General features: G+C 35.2%; 4 protein-coding genes across 4 annotated transcripts; 3 read left to right on the top strand and 1 right to left on the bottom strand.

Annotated features, from left to right (window-relative positions):
- Nucleotides 1-347: 347 nt before the first annotated feature.
- LOC145138871 (putative dehydrin LEA) lies at nucleotides 348-1,095 on the top strand. The gene is made up of 2 exons (XM_079072885.1): nucleotides 348-671; nucleotides 759-1,095. The coding sequence occupies exons 1-2, from the start codon at nucleotides 366-368 to the stop codon at nucleotides 1,029-1,031; spliced, it is 579 nt and encodes a 192-aa protein (XP_078929011.1). The 5' UTR covers nucleotides 348-365; the 3' UTR covers nucleotides 1,032-1,095.
- Nucleotides 1,096-4,376: 3,281 nt separating this feature from the next.
- Nucleotides 4,377-6,643, top strand: IMPL2 (inositol monophosphatase family protein). Its single transcript, XM_079069861.1, has 9 exons — nucleotides 4,377-4,801; nucleotides 5,049-5,127; nucleotides 5,276-5,370; nucleotides 5,449-5,498; nucleotides 5,581-5,705; nucleotides 5,819-5,885; nucleotides 5,980-6,069; nucleotides 6,199-6,310; nucleotides 6,420-6,643. Exons 1-9 carry the CDS (start codon nucleotides 4,480-4,482, stop codon nucleotides 6,488-6,490), a joined length of 1,011 nt encoding a protein of 336 aa, XP_078925987.1. The 5' UTR covers nucleotides 4,377-4,479; the 3' UTR covers nucleotides 6,491-6,643.
- Nucleotides 6,644-7,266: 623 nt separating this feature from the next.
- On the top strand, nucleotides 7,267-8,956 carry LOC145140770 (uncharacterized). The gene is made up of 2 exons (XM_079074160.1): nucleotides 7,267-8,596; nucleotides 8,703-8,956. Exons 1-2 carry the CDS (start codon nucleotides 8,374-8,376, stop codon nucleotides 8,822-8,824), a joined length of 345 nt encoding a protein of 114 aa, XP_078930286.1. The 5' UTR covers nucleotides 7,267-8,373; the 3' UTR covers nucleotides 8,825-8,956.
- A 1,614-nt stretch (nucleotides 8,957-10,570) lies between these two features.
- LOC145139249 (26S proteasome regulatory subunit S10B homolog B) lies at nucleotides 10,571-14,423 on the bottom strand. The gene is made up of 10 exons (XM_079073144.1): nucleotides 14,249-14,423; nucleotides 13,302-13,421; nucleotides 13,069-13,205; nucleotides 12,815-12,976; nucleotides 12,653-12,739; nucleotides 12,293-12,379; nucleotides 11,472-11,609; nucleotides 11,183-11,374; nucleotides 10,982-11,080; nucleotides 10,571-10,795 (listed from the first exon to the last, which is right to left on the bottom strand). Exons 1-10 carry the CDS (start codon nucleotides 14,352-14,354, stop codon nucleotides 10,721-10,723), a joined length of 1,203 nt encoding a protein of 400 aa, XP_078929270.1. The 5' UTR covers nucleotides 14,355-14,423; the 3' UTR covers nucleotides 10,571-10,720.
- Nucleotides 14,424-14,797: the final 374 nt, after the last annotated feature.

Consider the following 14,797-nt stretch of genomic DNA (forward strand, 5'->3'; position numbering starts at 1 on the left):
TTTGATAGGCTTTTTCAAAATTTGATCTTATCATACAATCTTTGTCTCATAGATCTCAATTCTAGCGAGCTTTGTTAAAACGATCTTTATCGAATTTGATTTTAATAGAACCAAAATGAAACTAGATAAATCATAAAATGAAATGACACGTAGCAACATATGATTAGGTGGCAAAATTCCGCCAAGATTAAGACAATTTTAGTGACACGTGTGACTTCAAAAGTGACATGCAAAAACCGTCATCTTCTCCGACCTCTCCGACCTCTTGTGTATGGATTTCGACCCACGCCGCGATAAAACCACCTTCCCTTCGCAAAAAAATTACTTACACTCAACAAACCACTCTCTTTTCTAAATCGAAAAAAATGGCAAATATACGTGATCAAGACGGCAACCCGATTCAACTAACAGACGAGCTCGGCCGCCCAGTTCAACTCACCGACGAGTTCGGCCGCCCCATGCACCTCACTGGTGTCGCTACCACCGAAGATTCAGGCCTTCATGCCGGCACAACAATCGGTTCTGATCTTAAGACGCATGATGGTACCCACGTTGCTCCAACGATCCCCGAGGCAGTGCCTGGTGGTGTCGGAGCTGGAACGGCAGTTCCTTGTGGTGGTGAAGGTGAAAGGCGGGAGATTGGACGCTCAGGAAGCTCAAGCTCCAGCTCGGTAAGTTCAATATATGATTTTTGTTAAAATTTTAGTAGAATCACCCGGGGAATTGATGGTTTGTGGGTGTGTGTTTAATGGTTGCAGTCGGAGGACGACGGGCAAGGAGGGAGGAGGAAGAAGAAGAAGGGGCTGATGCAGAAGATAAAGGAAAAGCTTCCAGGACATAAGAACAAGGAGGAGAAAGCTCCGGAGAAGGTGTACACAGCTACTACGAAAATAAGTGTGACGACGCCGGCAGGGCCGCTGAATGAGCCAAAAACGGAGTTCGTAAGGGTGGAGCACCATGAGGAGGAGCACGAGAAGAAGGGTTTGATGGATAAGATTAAGGATAAACTCCCCGGCCACCACTCTCACTAGATTCCGATCGACCTTGTCGCCGCTGTAGTTGGGGTGTGGGTTTTGTTGAGATGATGTGTTCAGCTTTTTAGCTTTTTAGTTTTTTCTTTTTGTATATTATTGCTTTATGAATAACATAAGGGTGCCTTCATGGAAATGAATTTATATAAATACCAAGGGTTGTAGTTTGGAGTTTGGACCAAGTGGTAACAGATTTCGAGTAATTTTGAAATTTACTTGTTGTAGTTTTAAGTCTATTCGCGAAATGGATGGATAGAATCATAGAATTAGATGAACTTGTTATTATAGAGGTCATCCAAACGATGTTGAAATGAAATGTGTAGCTTTTTAGGTTTTCTCATTAAAATTGTGAGATTGCTGTTGTAATAGGTGCCAAAATTTGGTCATTGATTAGAGTGTGACAAGATTTGTAAATGACAGACATTCATAATGTGTCCATCTCTCTTTTACCTTTCTCAATTTTATAAAAAAATGAAATCAACTCAAAATGACACTTAAGGGGGAAAATTGCTTTCTAAAAAACATGTGAAAAAGTATTTTGTAGTTGAATTGAAAAATCAAAGATATTTATAGTTGTAGGGAAGGACTTGGTTAGACCATTGGTGTGGGCACGTTTTGGGTCGTTATTGCCACGTGTCTTCACTTTAACCCCATGAACACGGAGGCACTCCTTGTCGTTATGTGATGCTCTATGGTGGTGGTAATGAGATGCTCGTTATGTGATGCTCATGGTGGTGGTAATGAGATGCTCGTTATTGCCACGTGTCTTCACTTTAACCCCGTGAATACGGGGCACTCCTTGTCGTGATGTGACGCTTCATGGTGGTGGTAATGAGATGCAGTAGGCATTTTCTCTCCAATTCCTATAACCCTTCTTCTGTTTTTCTTCTTTAATGCATTTTCTCTCCAATTCCTATAACCCTTCTTCTGTTTTTCTTCTTTAATTTGCCTCAACGACGTTGTGAGCTTGAAACATTACCCCTGAAAAATGTGGTGGAAAGATGAAGAGGGTTTATGCTTATGTGGCCTTTCAACAATATTTGTTTTCTTGACCATACCGTGCAATCTTATAGCCTTAATGACATCCTTATCTCAAAAATGGTATGTAAAAATTGTTTTCTCAAAAAATGTCATCTACAAAGGGATTTTTCGAATCTCATCTACGATTTCAAATATGACATGTACGATTCCACATATGACATTTGCAATATCGCATATGAGATCTAGGAAATGTTGTATTCTTTTTGTTATTTGTATTTAGAAATCTAACATTAATTCTTTTTGTTATGCGCTCTCGTTGGCTAAAGAAGGGGTGGTGAGTGACTACTGGAATGGTGAAGATTGGGTCTTGCAATGGCGCAGGGACGTGAGGGGAGGAATTGAGGCGGAACAACTACAAATGTTGATGGAATAGTTACAGGATGTAAAATGTTCGAATAACAAGCATGTTTGGAGATGGGAGTTAGGTAACTTGGATTATTTTACTGTTGGATCGCTTCGTAATCATTTAGATGATGTTTTACTTCCTATGGGTCATGTGTTGTATAGATGGAATAGGTTTGTGCCAATTAAAGTGAATGTTTTAGTTTGGAGGATTGCTTTGGATAGGTTATCTACTCGTGTTAATTTGGAGATTAGAGGGGTTGATACTCCCTCTACTAGATGTCCTATGTGTGATAAGGACTTGGAGTACTCAAATCATGTGTTTTTTAAATGTGAGTTAGCGAAAGAAATATGGAGTCGAATTGCAGGATGGGTGGATTTACATATGCCTTTGTTTGGTTCGCTACAAGAGGTTTATGATTGGTTGGATGCTTTATCGATGCAAGAGATGCAGAAAAAGAAGATTTTTGCAATTGTTATGATTACGTTATGGGTCTTATGGGGTTATAGAAATGCGATGGTCTTTCGCACTAAAAAATATCGAAAAGATACTCTTATTGATACCGTTAAATTGTTTTCATTTAATTGGTATTGTGTTAGAAACCGTAAAATGTCTAGGGATTGGAATGTTTGGCTTCAATTCCCTATGAACTTGTAATTGGTTTTTGCTAGCTCCTTGCTAACCTTTTGTTTGTTCTTCCTTTATAATAAATGCCGTTTAAAAAAAAGTATTTATCATTTTTATAAGATCTATTTTGAAACATAAAAAGTTCAACACAATTTTGTATGTATGATATAATTTATCTAAGAGAAAAGTATGATGTCAAATTTTTCATATGAATAGTTACTTTTTTTTTTGGAGTTGTTAACAAAGAGCTAGAGATAACTCCAATTATACTTTGTATATTAAAGAGGGACGTTTCTTACGAATAGTGAACTTGGTGTTTTTTTGGCACTTTTGGTCCTTTGTTTATGTTGGTTTGTTATTTTCTGGATTTTTTACTGATATTTTTGTTTTGGGCAATTTATGTCATTGTATCTAATCTTTGTGAACACCTTTTTGTATACGTGTCGGCTTCTTTTTATTCACCGTTTATACGTGTTTGTTTCTTTTTTATCACCGTTTTATTCTCCAATGACATTCATCCAGATACATTTCTTTCCGACTTCACTTTTAGGCACTTCGTTTCTTCTACATCGAACTCATACCCCTTATCGCTTCTCTCTCGCATGTTCCATCGCTTCCCACCACCCATGTAGATCGATTTCACTATTTCTCTCTGTCTTCTCTATTTGTTCCATATTCAAGCCCTAAATCGATTGTGACTTTCAATTGTAGAAAAAAAAAAGAGAAGGAATGCAGAGAGAGAGAGAGAGAGAGAGAGAGAGAGAGAGAGAGAGAGAGAGAGAGAGACCCAACACGACCCGCTTCACCGCCACACACTACCGCCGTGGTTGAAGCCCGAACCTTGCTTCATTACAATAAAATAGAAGTTAAGGCAAGGCTCTGAAGCCAATATCTCCAACCAAATTTAGTTTTACTATAACCTATTGGAAATCCAAAAAACATCATATTTATCACATCATCAAAACGAAAAGATTTCCTAAGGAGGACCATTCCAAAAAGAAAAGAATTACGAAAACTTCATTAACACCAAAAAGTAGTCAAAACCACCGCATTAAAAGTCTTCTGTTGGCTTTCCTTCTAAAAACTGCATGAAAATCTGGTCAAATAGACGAACATCCCCACCAAATAGCGATAGAGTTCCATGTATTTACATTTTTCAATGAAAAAATATTTCATATAATTAATATATTTTATATTTAATTATAATAATATTCTAAATAACTAATACCTTTATGTGTATTCAGGCAAAAATGTCAAATTAAAGTTATGAAAATATAATTTTAAATAGTAAATCAAGGTCTCCTGATCTCCTCACATGGCATATAATCCAACGGTCCACAACACTTCTGTCGACCGATTTCCATCTTCACTCTCCTCTGCTACTCCGCCTTCTTCCATGTGAGAGAGCTCTCCAAGCTTCACTTTCCCGCCACAAAAATGCTCTCTCAATCTCACTTTCTCTCTCTAGATCCTCGCTCTCGTGCTTTCCTCCATACGAATTATAGGACCTGCTGCTCATCATCATTGTCTTCATCGCCATCGTCAACCCTAGCCTTGACAAAATCTCGCCGAATCCTCTCGATGACTACAACGCGGTCGACACTCTCGGACGGAGTTGGTGCGGTTACGAGCGTCGAACATATCGGTTCTGAACTTGATCGTTTTGCCAACGTCGCAAACAAGTTAGCCGACGCCGCCGGCGATGTCATTCGCAAGTATTTTCGCAAGAAATTTGATATCGTCGACAAAGAAGATTTGAGTAAATTTCTGCTTCTACATTATATTTCAAAATTATTTTACATTATGCTTTTTTTAGCTTCTTTTTATTTACCTGCATTCTTCAATTCACTACCAATATTACGGAAAAAAAAATCGAAGAATATGGATCAATTTTAGAGCCGAAAATTAGTGATTTGGACCTTAAAAGTTAACTCTAGATCGATGAACGTATTGCTTTTACGTAATTTCTTATTATGTCTTCTACTGTTTGTTTTGATTCTTCTAAGGTCCGGTGACAATAGTTGATAGAGCTGCAGAAGAAGCAATGATCTCGATAATACGAGAGAGTTTGCCTTCTCATGCAATGTAAGTTACCTGATTTGAGATCGCTATTGTGCTTTTTTCCTCACTAATAGATGAACATTGAAAAAAGCATTCTTACAGTTTATCAGTGATTTCCATATCATTGAGATGTCTGTTCATATATTTAAAGGAACTACTCACACAATTGCAGTTACGGCGAGGAGAATGGTTGGCAATGTACAGAGAAATCTGCAGATTATGTGTGGGTTTTGGATCCGATAGATGGGACAAAGAGCTTCATTACAGGTATACCTTTCTGCTAGATTGTATATGAAACTCTTATTATTAGGACAAATTTAAAGCTTCTACTTTTGATGTGCTCAGGTAAACCATTGTTTGGCACCCTCATTGCTTTACTTCACAGAGGTAAACCGGTATGAATCAGTATCATCCCTCAGATTGCATGTTCAGAATTTACTGGTGTTTTTTTATTGATATTTTCTTGTTTGATATTAGATTCTTGGAGTAATTGATCAGCCTATTTTAAGAGAAAGATGGGTTGGTATAACTGGAAGAACTACTAGACTGAATGGAGAAGAAATATCCACTCGCAATTGTCCAAAGCTTTCACAAGCTTATTTGTATGAATCATGATTCCCTGTTTCTTTTTATTTAAAGTTTTGAACAATGAAATTGTTTCATTATATGCATAAAATTTAACATCCTGTTCGATTATTTGTAATAAACTACTTAGGTACACAACTAGTCCACATCTGTTTAGCGGAGATGCAGCAGTGGCTTTTGCTAGAGTGAGAGATAAGGTTTTCATTGAACCTTTTTTTTACTAAAAGACCTGAATACCCCTGCAGTGTTTGATAGCTAGTTGTAATGACACTTGAGATTTAATATTTATAGGTGAAAGTTCCCTTATATGGATGTGATTGTTATGCATATGCTCTTTTGGCTTCTGGACACGTGGATCTTGTAGTAGAGTCTGGTCTCAAGGTGAGTTTTTGCTTCTTTATATATTATTCCATCATTTGGATAAATAATGTTTACAAATAAACAAGGGCAATTTAATCCAGTATATGTCAAGCACAGTGATGTCATTGTTTTTGTATGTTTAAATTGCAGCCATATGATTTCCTTTCCCTGATACCGGTGATAGAAGGGGCTGGTGGGGTTATAACTGATTGGAAAGGGAATGAGCTTAGCTGGGAGGCTTCTTCCACTTCACAACCAACAAGTAATATGTTTTTTTTTTTTTTTTTTTTTTTTTATTGTAACCTTAAACTTATCAAATATGGATGTTTTTGGGTTGTTTGGTTTCATAGTTGTGGTGTATGTGTTGGCAGGTTTTAATGTAGTGGCTGCTGGGAACAAACAATTGCACAAACAAGCTGTGGATTGTTTAGAGTGGCAGTAGATGACTGTTTTGATGTTTGTATTTAACAGTTTGTGTTTTGGTATGAAATTTGTATTGCTCCTTTTTCCATAATAATAACTGCAAGAATTGGAATTGTTTCCTTCTTAAACAAACTTTTATTTAATGTAGTTAGTAGTTACCTAGTTTTTTTTATACTTTTTTTTCATCTAAATGAAACAATATCGACTTATATTTCCTCTTAGGCTATATAAATAAAATCTAGGGATAATGACCTTATACCATCTTACACGTTTTTCCAATGATCTTATAATTTTGTTCAAAAAATGCCACTTAACTTTTTTTTTTTGGGGATAATTTACCTTTTAGTCACATTTGGTCACTAAACTTTTTTTCGTGACTAATGAAACCAGTAAATGTTACCCTTATGACTGTTTTTAGCAGGTTTCATATCTTTTTAACTTAAATATGTATAAATGAAGTATTAGGTGGAAATGACATGGTATGCCCCCTCATTAAAACTGAAGTCTAAGTCGCATTTGTCACTAAACTCAATTAGGGCATGAATTCTTCTTGTCCTTCAATCGCTTTGAAGAATGGCATCATCGCCTCCCAGTGATCGGAACTTCATTGTAGTGGATTTCCACTACAATGGGACGTTTGCACCAAATCCATTAGTCTATTTTGATCCCGACAGAGCATCCATTCGAGACGTTGACTTTAGTGGGTATCAATTTGAAGAGTTCATGGATTTCCTTTAGAAGCTCACAAGATCAAAAACAAAGATGTATACTTTTACCTTCCAAAAGAATCGTAAAGTGAGGGCATTCATACATTGGTCAATGATGGCGACTACAAAGAACTTTTGGATATGGCGTATGCTAATGACAAGAGAATGAATGTGTATGTGGACCACCAGAATGAACCTATCTTCTAGTGGATTGAGGATGAGGTAAGTGAAGATGAAGATGACAACTGCCAAGAAGATGAAGATTCAGTCTTGTCAGATGCATATTATGTTGACCATGAAGAAGATGATGCTTTTTATCCATTTCCAGCCAACAAAACTGTAAATGACAGGTTTTTAAACAATCTTTGTCAAGATACAGTGAATGGAGATGAAGATGATGAATATGTGCTACCCCAATACCCTATGCATGATGAGAGACAACCATGAGATCACATAAACCCAATGGTAGGTATACGATTTTCTAACCCTACAGAGCTTAAAGATATGTTAAGCAACTATGCAGTTGCTAATGGGTATGATCTTTGGTTTGAAAAAAATGACTCACAAAGACTGTTAGTTAAGTGCTGCAAAAAGAACAAGGCACCATACTACATGGTCTAAGGCATTCTTTCAAGAGGGAAGAGATTGTGATGCAGTTGAGAATGGGGCTAGTGAAACTTTCAACTCTACTATTAGGCATGCTAGAAGGAAACCTCTCATCATCACTATGCTAGAAGAGATTAGGATATTTGTGATGGAAATGCTATACAGTCAAAGAGTTGATGAAATGACATGGGATTTGAATATATGTCCAACTATTAGGAAGATAATAGAAGACTTAAAGGTGTCACAGAGGTAATTTTTCATGTTTAATATGCATATGGTATTTGTCCTACTTAATGATTGGAATATGTTAGTAATTTGTAGTTTTTCTTGCATTATACAGATTCTGGGGAGTTACTCCTTGTGGTTATCAAAAGTATGAAGTTAGATTCAATGATTCTGCATATGGGGTGGATCTTATTGCAAAGAAGTATGCTTGCAGAATATGACAACTTACAGAGATACCATGCTTACATCGAGTGGCTGCAATCTCTTACCTAAATCAAGATGTTGAAACATATGTATCCAAATCATATAATAAAGAGGCTTACCTCAAATGCTACAATTATAGCATTAACCCTCTGGTAGTAATATGAGGCCAGATGTTCCTTATCGTAAGCCTTTGCCTCCCAAAAGAAGAAGATTACCTGGTAGGCCATCAGTGAAAAGGAAGATAGATGCAGTGGAAAGAGAAATGAGTAACCCAATTAGACATTTTGTTACAAGAAGGGGAACCCTGATAAGATGTGGTATTTGCATGGAACCAGGCTACAACAAGAAAAAGTGTCCATCTAAGCAGCAAACCAATGCATCAGGTAAATTTTTATAAGATGATACATCATTTTCACAAGGAATTGACACTTATTATTATTATTATTATTATTATTATTATTATTATTATTATTATTATTATTTTTGCAGTACCAACATCAACAAGGGGGAGTGGTGCAGGCCCAAGTTCATCTATCGACGGGAGACCACCTCCACAAGCAGCACCTGCAGCCCAGCCACCTCCACCACCACCACCTCACCACAAGTTGTAATTCTTATGCTAAGAAGGCCTCCGGTTGGTAGAAGTGGATGAAGGTAACAGTCTGAAAGGATCACCAAACTTGTATTGAGGAGGAAGATGCATGGGGTTGGGAGCAGTGCAGACCCTTTAATGATTGATTAAGTTGGTGGGTAAGTAGTATGTGGGTGGGAATCTTTTATGCTTTAGTTGTTATGTAAAGACATACTAGTAGTTTTATGCTTTTGTATTGGTCTGTCAAGTGGGTGTGTGGGCACATGGTGTCCTTTCTTTTGAGTATGGACGAATCTTTTGTATTACCTAGACAAGTACTTGTTGATTTGGAATATTAAATGAACCCAACCACCACTTTAAATTAGTTCCAATCTTTGTTACTTGTAATGTATTGTTGTTTCCATGTCATTCAAACAAGATTCACTGATTCCATTCCATTCTTTCACTCTATATTACATTTCATTCCATTCCAACAAGTTAAGATACATCATTTCATCATGATCAAAATAAGAAATCTTACACTAAACTTATACAATTTTTCCTTTACTGTCGTAGCATCAACCTACTTTTCATTCTTCATTTGTTCCATGTCTTCCTTCACCTTCTCTAATTTTGTCTTCAGTGCCAACAAATTAACAACATTTATCTTCATTTCTTCCAGGTTTTCGTTCATCTCCTCCATTTTCCTCTTCAATGCTACAAATTCAACTTTCATTTCGTCCACCACATCCCTTAGAGTCACCTATACGGGTTCTACATTCATCCACTTCCAAAATTTGCATTTATTCTTCAAAACAAATGAGGAATCAAATCAGGAATGACGAATCAAAAAAGAGGGAGGAATCAAATGAAACAATGTATCAAAACGGGAAAGCCTGAAACAAACATGGACTTACCTCATTGCACACCATGAAATGTCTTCCTGGGTTCTTTGGTGTTGTTGAGGTTAGAATACGTGCAGGGAACCCACAATCACAAGCTTTTTGGTTATTCACATTTGATTTCATGCTTGATCGATGGAAGGATGAGGAAATACTGGAGGAGGAAGTCATCGACGATTAGAGCACAAAAAGAACCACCTTCATCCCTCTTTTAATAACAACTGACCGACATACCACATTATTTGCCACATCAGATAAAACCGCCACCCAATACTTCATTTATACATACGTATTTAAGTTAAAAAGATATGAAACTGGCTAAAAACGGTCATAAGGGTAAACATTTGTCGGTTTCAACAAGTTGAAGGGTTAATAAGTCACAAAAAAAAAATTAATGACCAAATGTGACTAAAAGATAAAATACTTTAAGTTATTATCCCTTTTATTTTCTACATATTTTACTTGAAAGTTATTATCCCTTTTATTTTCTAGAAACCTCAAAGGGAGGTGTATATTCTTCTCTTTCCAAAAAAATGTATTCACAAAAAGTTTAACGGTAAGACTTTTTTGAACAAAATATAAAGATAATAAGGTAAGTTATGTTAAAAAAAATGTTTGTCCGTAAAGTATGTGCACAAAACTAAAGTTTGTTATCCTAAGGGTTGTTTGACATGCCTCTTATCAGGTCTAGTAAAAGACTGAGTCTCAAATTGTTTGATACAACACTTGGAAACCGTTGACTCTCTCCGGACTCTTGGACTCAATCAACAACTATCAAACAGTCGTAATTAAAAAAATTTAATAACTAATATATTTTGTTTGTGTTTTATAATTAATTTGTTTTGTTGGTTTATGTGATTGCACAATTATATAGTAGAATGATATAATTTGAAATTTGAAACAATGAACATTAGCAAATGATAAACAAGGAAGGAGGAGATAATTCCAAGTCTTGTTACAACCAAGATCAGATGAAGTAGTCAACCAGGTAGAAACAAACTCCAAAATAAGTTAGCGTTTGGAAACTAATCTTTCTAGTCTTTTCCAAAATCAGCATTGTAATGAGCACTTGATTCCAGCTTCTTGGCCTCATTCAGTTTCCTCACAGCCTGAAAACACATTTTCCAAACAAAACAACACTCAAAATCTTACAAAGTACAAACCTCCAAATTTGCTGGATGTAGCATTATTTCTTTTTAATTTAATACAAAAACAACTAATCTTCTACATTCCATTCCATTCAACCAAAAACATCCTTAATCATAAAAAATTTTAAAAAAAAGAAGTATAATTACCTTCATGAAATCTTCATGGATGACATAATCACGTTCTGCACGAATCGCACTCATACCAGCCTCCGTACACACATTCCTCAAATCCGCTCCATTAAACCCCTAAAACCCATAAATAAATAAAACTCGATTAAAATTAAAAAAAAAAAAAAAAAAAAAAGAAGCATAAATAAAATCTGACAATCAAACTATATTTATTTTTACCTCAGCAAGCTTGACAACTGCCTCATAATCAATTTCACCATGTTTAGCAATCCCAGCAGCGTGGATTTTAAGAATTTCCATTCTTGACTGCTCATTGGGCAATGGAATCTCTATTTTTCTATCGAGTCGACCGGGTCGGAGAAGAGCCGGGTCCAACACATCTGGTCTGTTTGTCGCCATTATCATTTTAACCTACAAAAACAAAAAAAAAACATCCATTTATAAATCAAGAGAATAAGAAATTTTTATTTTTTTAAGAAATTACGAACAAAAAAAAATTGATTTAAACCTTTCCAAGTTGATCAAATCCATCGAGTTGATTTAACAACTCCATGAGTGTTCTTTGGATTTCACGATCCGCACTTGTTCCCTCGCTGAATCTACGTCCACCAATCGCATCAATTTCATCCATGAATATGATGCAAGGCTTCAATAATATATTTTTTTTAAATCGTTAATAATGTAATTAAGGAAATATTGTAGAATTATAAATGGGGATAATCACGAAAATAATCAGAAATGGGAAGGTGATATCACAAAATAAAACCACCTATTTCACAAAATATCTTTTATTTGTGTCCCCACAACATTTTCAAGAAAAAGAAATTTTATTTCATTTTTCGTGAAAAAAAAGGTGAAATTTTTTTATAAAATATTTCAAGAAAAAGAACAGTTATTTCGAGAAATTGATTTCTCAGTGACATTTTTCAAGAAAAAGAACAGTTATTTCACGAAAATGACATCATTTTAACAAAATAAAGAAAAAATAGTGACTTCTTTTTAAAGATTTTTTTAGTGGGAACCACTTATAAAGTAATTTCATAAATTTATTTTTCAGTGGTTCCCATTTCCTACTACATTTTTTAAGAAAAATATATTTATTTAGCAAAAAATGATGTTATTTACACGAAATAAATATAGATTTGTGAACTTTTTTTCAAAGATTTTTCTAGTGGAGACCACTGATAAAGCATTTTCGTGGGAAAAAAAAAAAGTTAAAGGGTGATTTGTGCTATTAATATTACCTTCCCATTTTTGTTTATTTTTGTGATTAGCCTGATTATAAATACCCAAATAATATTTAAGAATTAAGGGTTTAAGCAGTATTACTTGGTGATCACGAGCATAATTAAACATTTCCCTAATCAACCTTGCACTCTCACCAATATACTTATCAATAATCGCACTTGAAACAACCTGTAAACATTTTTCAACACACATATTAGAAAAAGGAATAAACTACAAAAAAGGTCCCTGTACTTTCTGATTTGTACCATGTTTAGACCAAAACTGAAACTTTTTTTTTCTTCAATTTTGGTCCTTATTTGAAGACTCTATATCAATTTTGATACTTGGGCCTTGAAATAAGGACCAAACCTGAAAAAGATTTCAATACCGGACTAACAAGATAAAAACCAGAAAAGACAGGTACCATTTTTGTAAATTACACAAAAAGAAAAAAAGAAATACCTTCAAGAAATTAGCATCTATATTGCTGGCAATTGCTCTTGCTAGTAATGTCTTGCCAGTACCAGGAGGTCCATACAGAAGAACACCCTAAACAGATTAAAGGGTATATTAGTAATTTTACATGATCATGACAATAAAATTATAAAAAAAAAAAAAATGTACCTTGGGGGGCTTGATTCCAACCCTTATGAAGAGTTCAGGGTTCATTAAAGGCAACTCTATGGATTCCCTAAGTTCACGAATTTGATCTGAAAGCCCACCAACTGCAGAGTAGCTGATGTTCCCAGGGTCTTCATGAAGCATGTTGTAAACAACCGGGTCAACCTTAAAAACATTGGTCAAAGTCAAAGTTAAACCATCAATTAATTAAGATATACAAAAAAGAAAGAGTTTTTTTTTTCTAAAAATCTACTAACTTCACGAGGGAGGGCCCGCATAATGGTCAAAGTAGTCATGTCAAGAACCACACGAGTTCCAGCAGTGAGTTTTTCTTTGTCTACTTTACTCCTGCACCCAACCACATACCTTGGGCCACTACTTGCTTTAACAATCACTGTGATAAATTTATAAAAAGATATATTAAAAAAAGAAAAAAGGAGAAAGGAGAGATTTTTTTAATGTTGGAATAATAAAGAAAGAAGTTAGTTACATCGTTCGTTGTCAAGAGGTCTTAAGACTTCGCCTATTATCTGTCCAACACTTTGAAGGGATTTCAAATCATCTTCTGTTTTTGCATAATCCTTCTTTGTACTTCGCAAACTCTCTCTCACTGCATATGAATTCATATTATTGTTATCATAAGCAAAAGAAAGAAAACTTTTACAAACGAAACACATAATTTACTCGTTAGTAGAAACACTATGGAAGTGGTTATGGCACATAGTCAAGAACATGATTTCCTTTGAAGTCTACAATTTTGAGAGGGCATAAAGTAGTAGCTTGAAGACAAATCATCTTTTAAGTGAAAAGTAGAATGTTATGCAAAGATGAGGGATCTCATAAACAAGCAATCCTTTCCGAACAAAAGCAAGGTTAAATTACAAATATTATATGGTTAACAGAATCAGAAACACAGCAGCAAAAGAATTAATAACTTGAAGTTAATATTCTTTTCTCGGATGTGTAATCCACTATGCCAATGGAGAAGCTGAATTAGCTATGTCCTAGATACAAATGCACAAAAAATTAAATACACTCATGAAAAGATCGTAACTTCTATGCATCAAAATTTCATAATTTCGCTGATTTTCTTCATCACATTTCCCCAGCTTGCCACAGCACACAAAAGGTTCAATAGTAAACAAGAACGAAAAGAAGAAATAGCAACGTTTACGCTAACTCAACTTCCACGAAAGGAAGAATTTATCGAAATGTCCAATTTTACATAAAAGTAACATAAAACCTCAGAAAGTAACAGCATGATAGATGTAAATTAGCATAATACAAAAAGTTCAAACCCTGGATAAGATAAACACACAAACAATTCATCGGACCATAACATATTCTCGGATTAAGTATTCCAAAGCAAATTGAAACAAATAAATCACGTAAACCTAAATCAACAGATGAAATTAGATTAATGTGGGAGACTCTAACCTCCTCGAACTCTAGAATCGAGCTCTTTATGTTGAAGCATCTTTTTCCGGTACTCAGTTACCGCACCACGGCGACGAACCACCGCATCTTCGCCCTCGCTCGTCATCGGAAATGCTAGGCCGGTGGAACTATGAATTGATCGATCTATTCGCTTGTCGTTCAAGGGAACTCTAGCATTAGCTGAAATTGAAAATGTCTTCCTTTAAAAGTTTTAACTGTGGTCCGATTCTAAGCCCAATTTTGGGTTTGTTAGTTCAAAATTTGGGCCACTTCAAATTGGGTCCAGTTAGTATATTTTGAGTGTATTGTGTATGTTATGGACAACCACTATTTCTAGATTACTAAAGAAAATGATTTTTTGTTTTTCGTTATAAGATGTTTTTAATAGATAACACATTAACAAAATTATCAGATCATTATTACTTATATAGTAATCTCATTTTTATAATTAAGAAACATGTTTAGAAATAGGGTGGTCATTGGTTGGTATTACAACAAACTTTCATCGTTTTTTTAGTAACCTTGTGACTTTAAACATTGTATCAACTC

The sequence above is a fragment of the Lactuca virosa genome, chromosome 9, assembly GCF_052849685.1.
Source record: "Lactuca virosa cultivar CGN04683 chromosome 9, Lactuca_virosa_CGN04683_v6, whole genome shotgun sequence".
NCBI classification, from domain to species: Eukaryota; Viridiplantae; Streptophyta; class Magnoliopsida; order Asterales; family Asteraceae; genus Lactuca; species Lactuca virosa.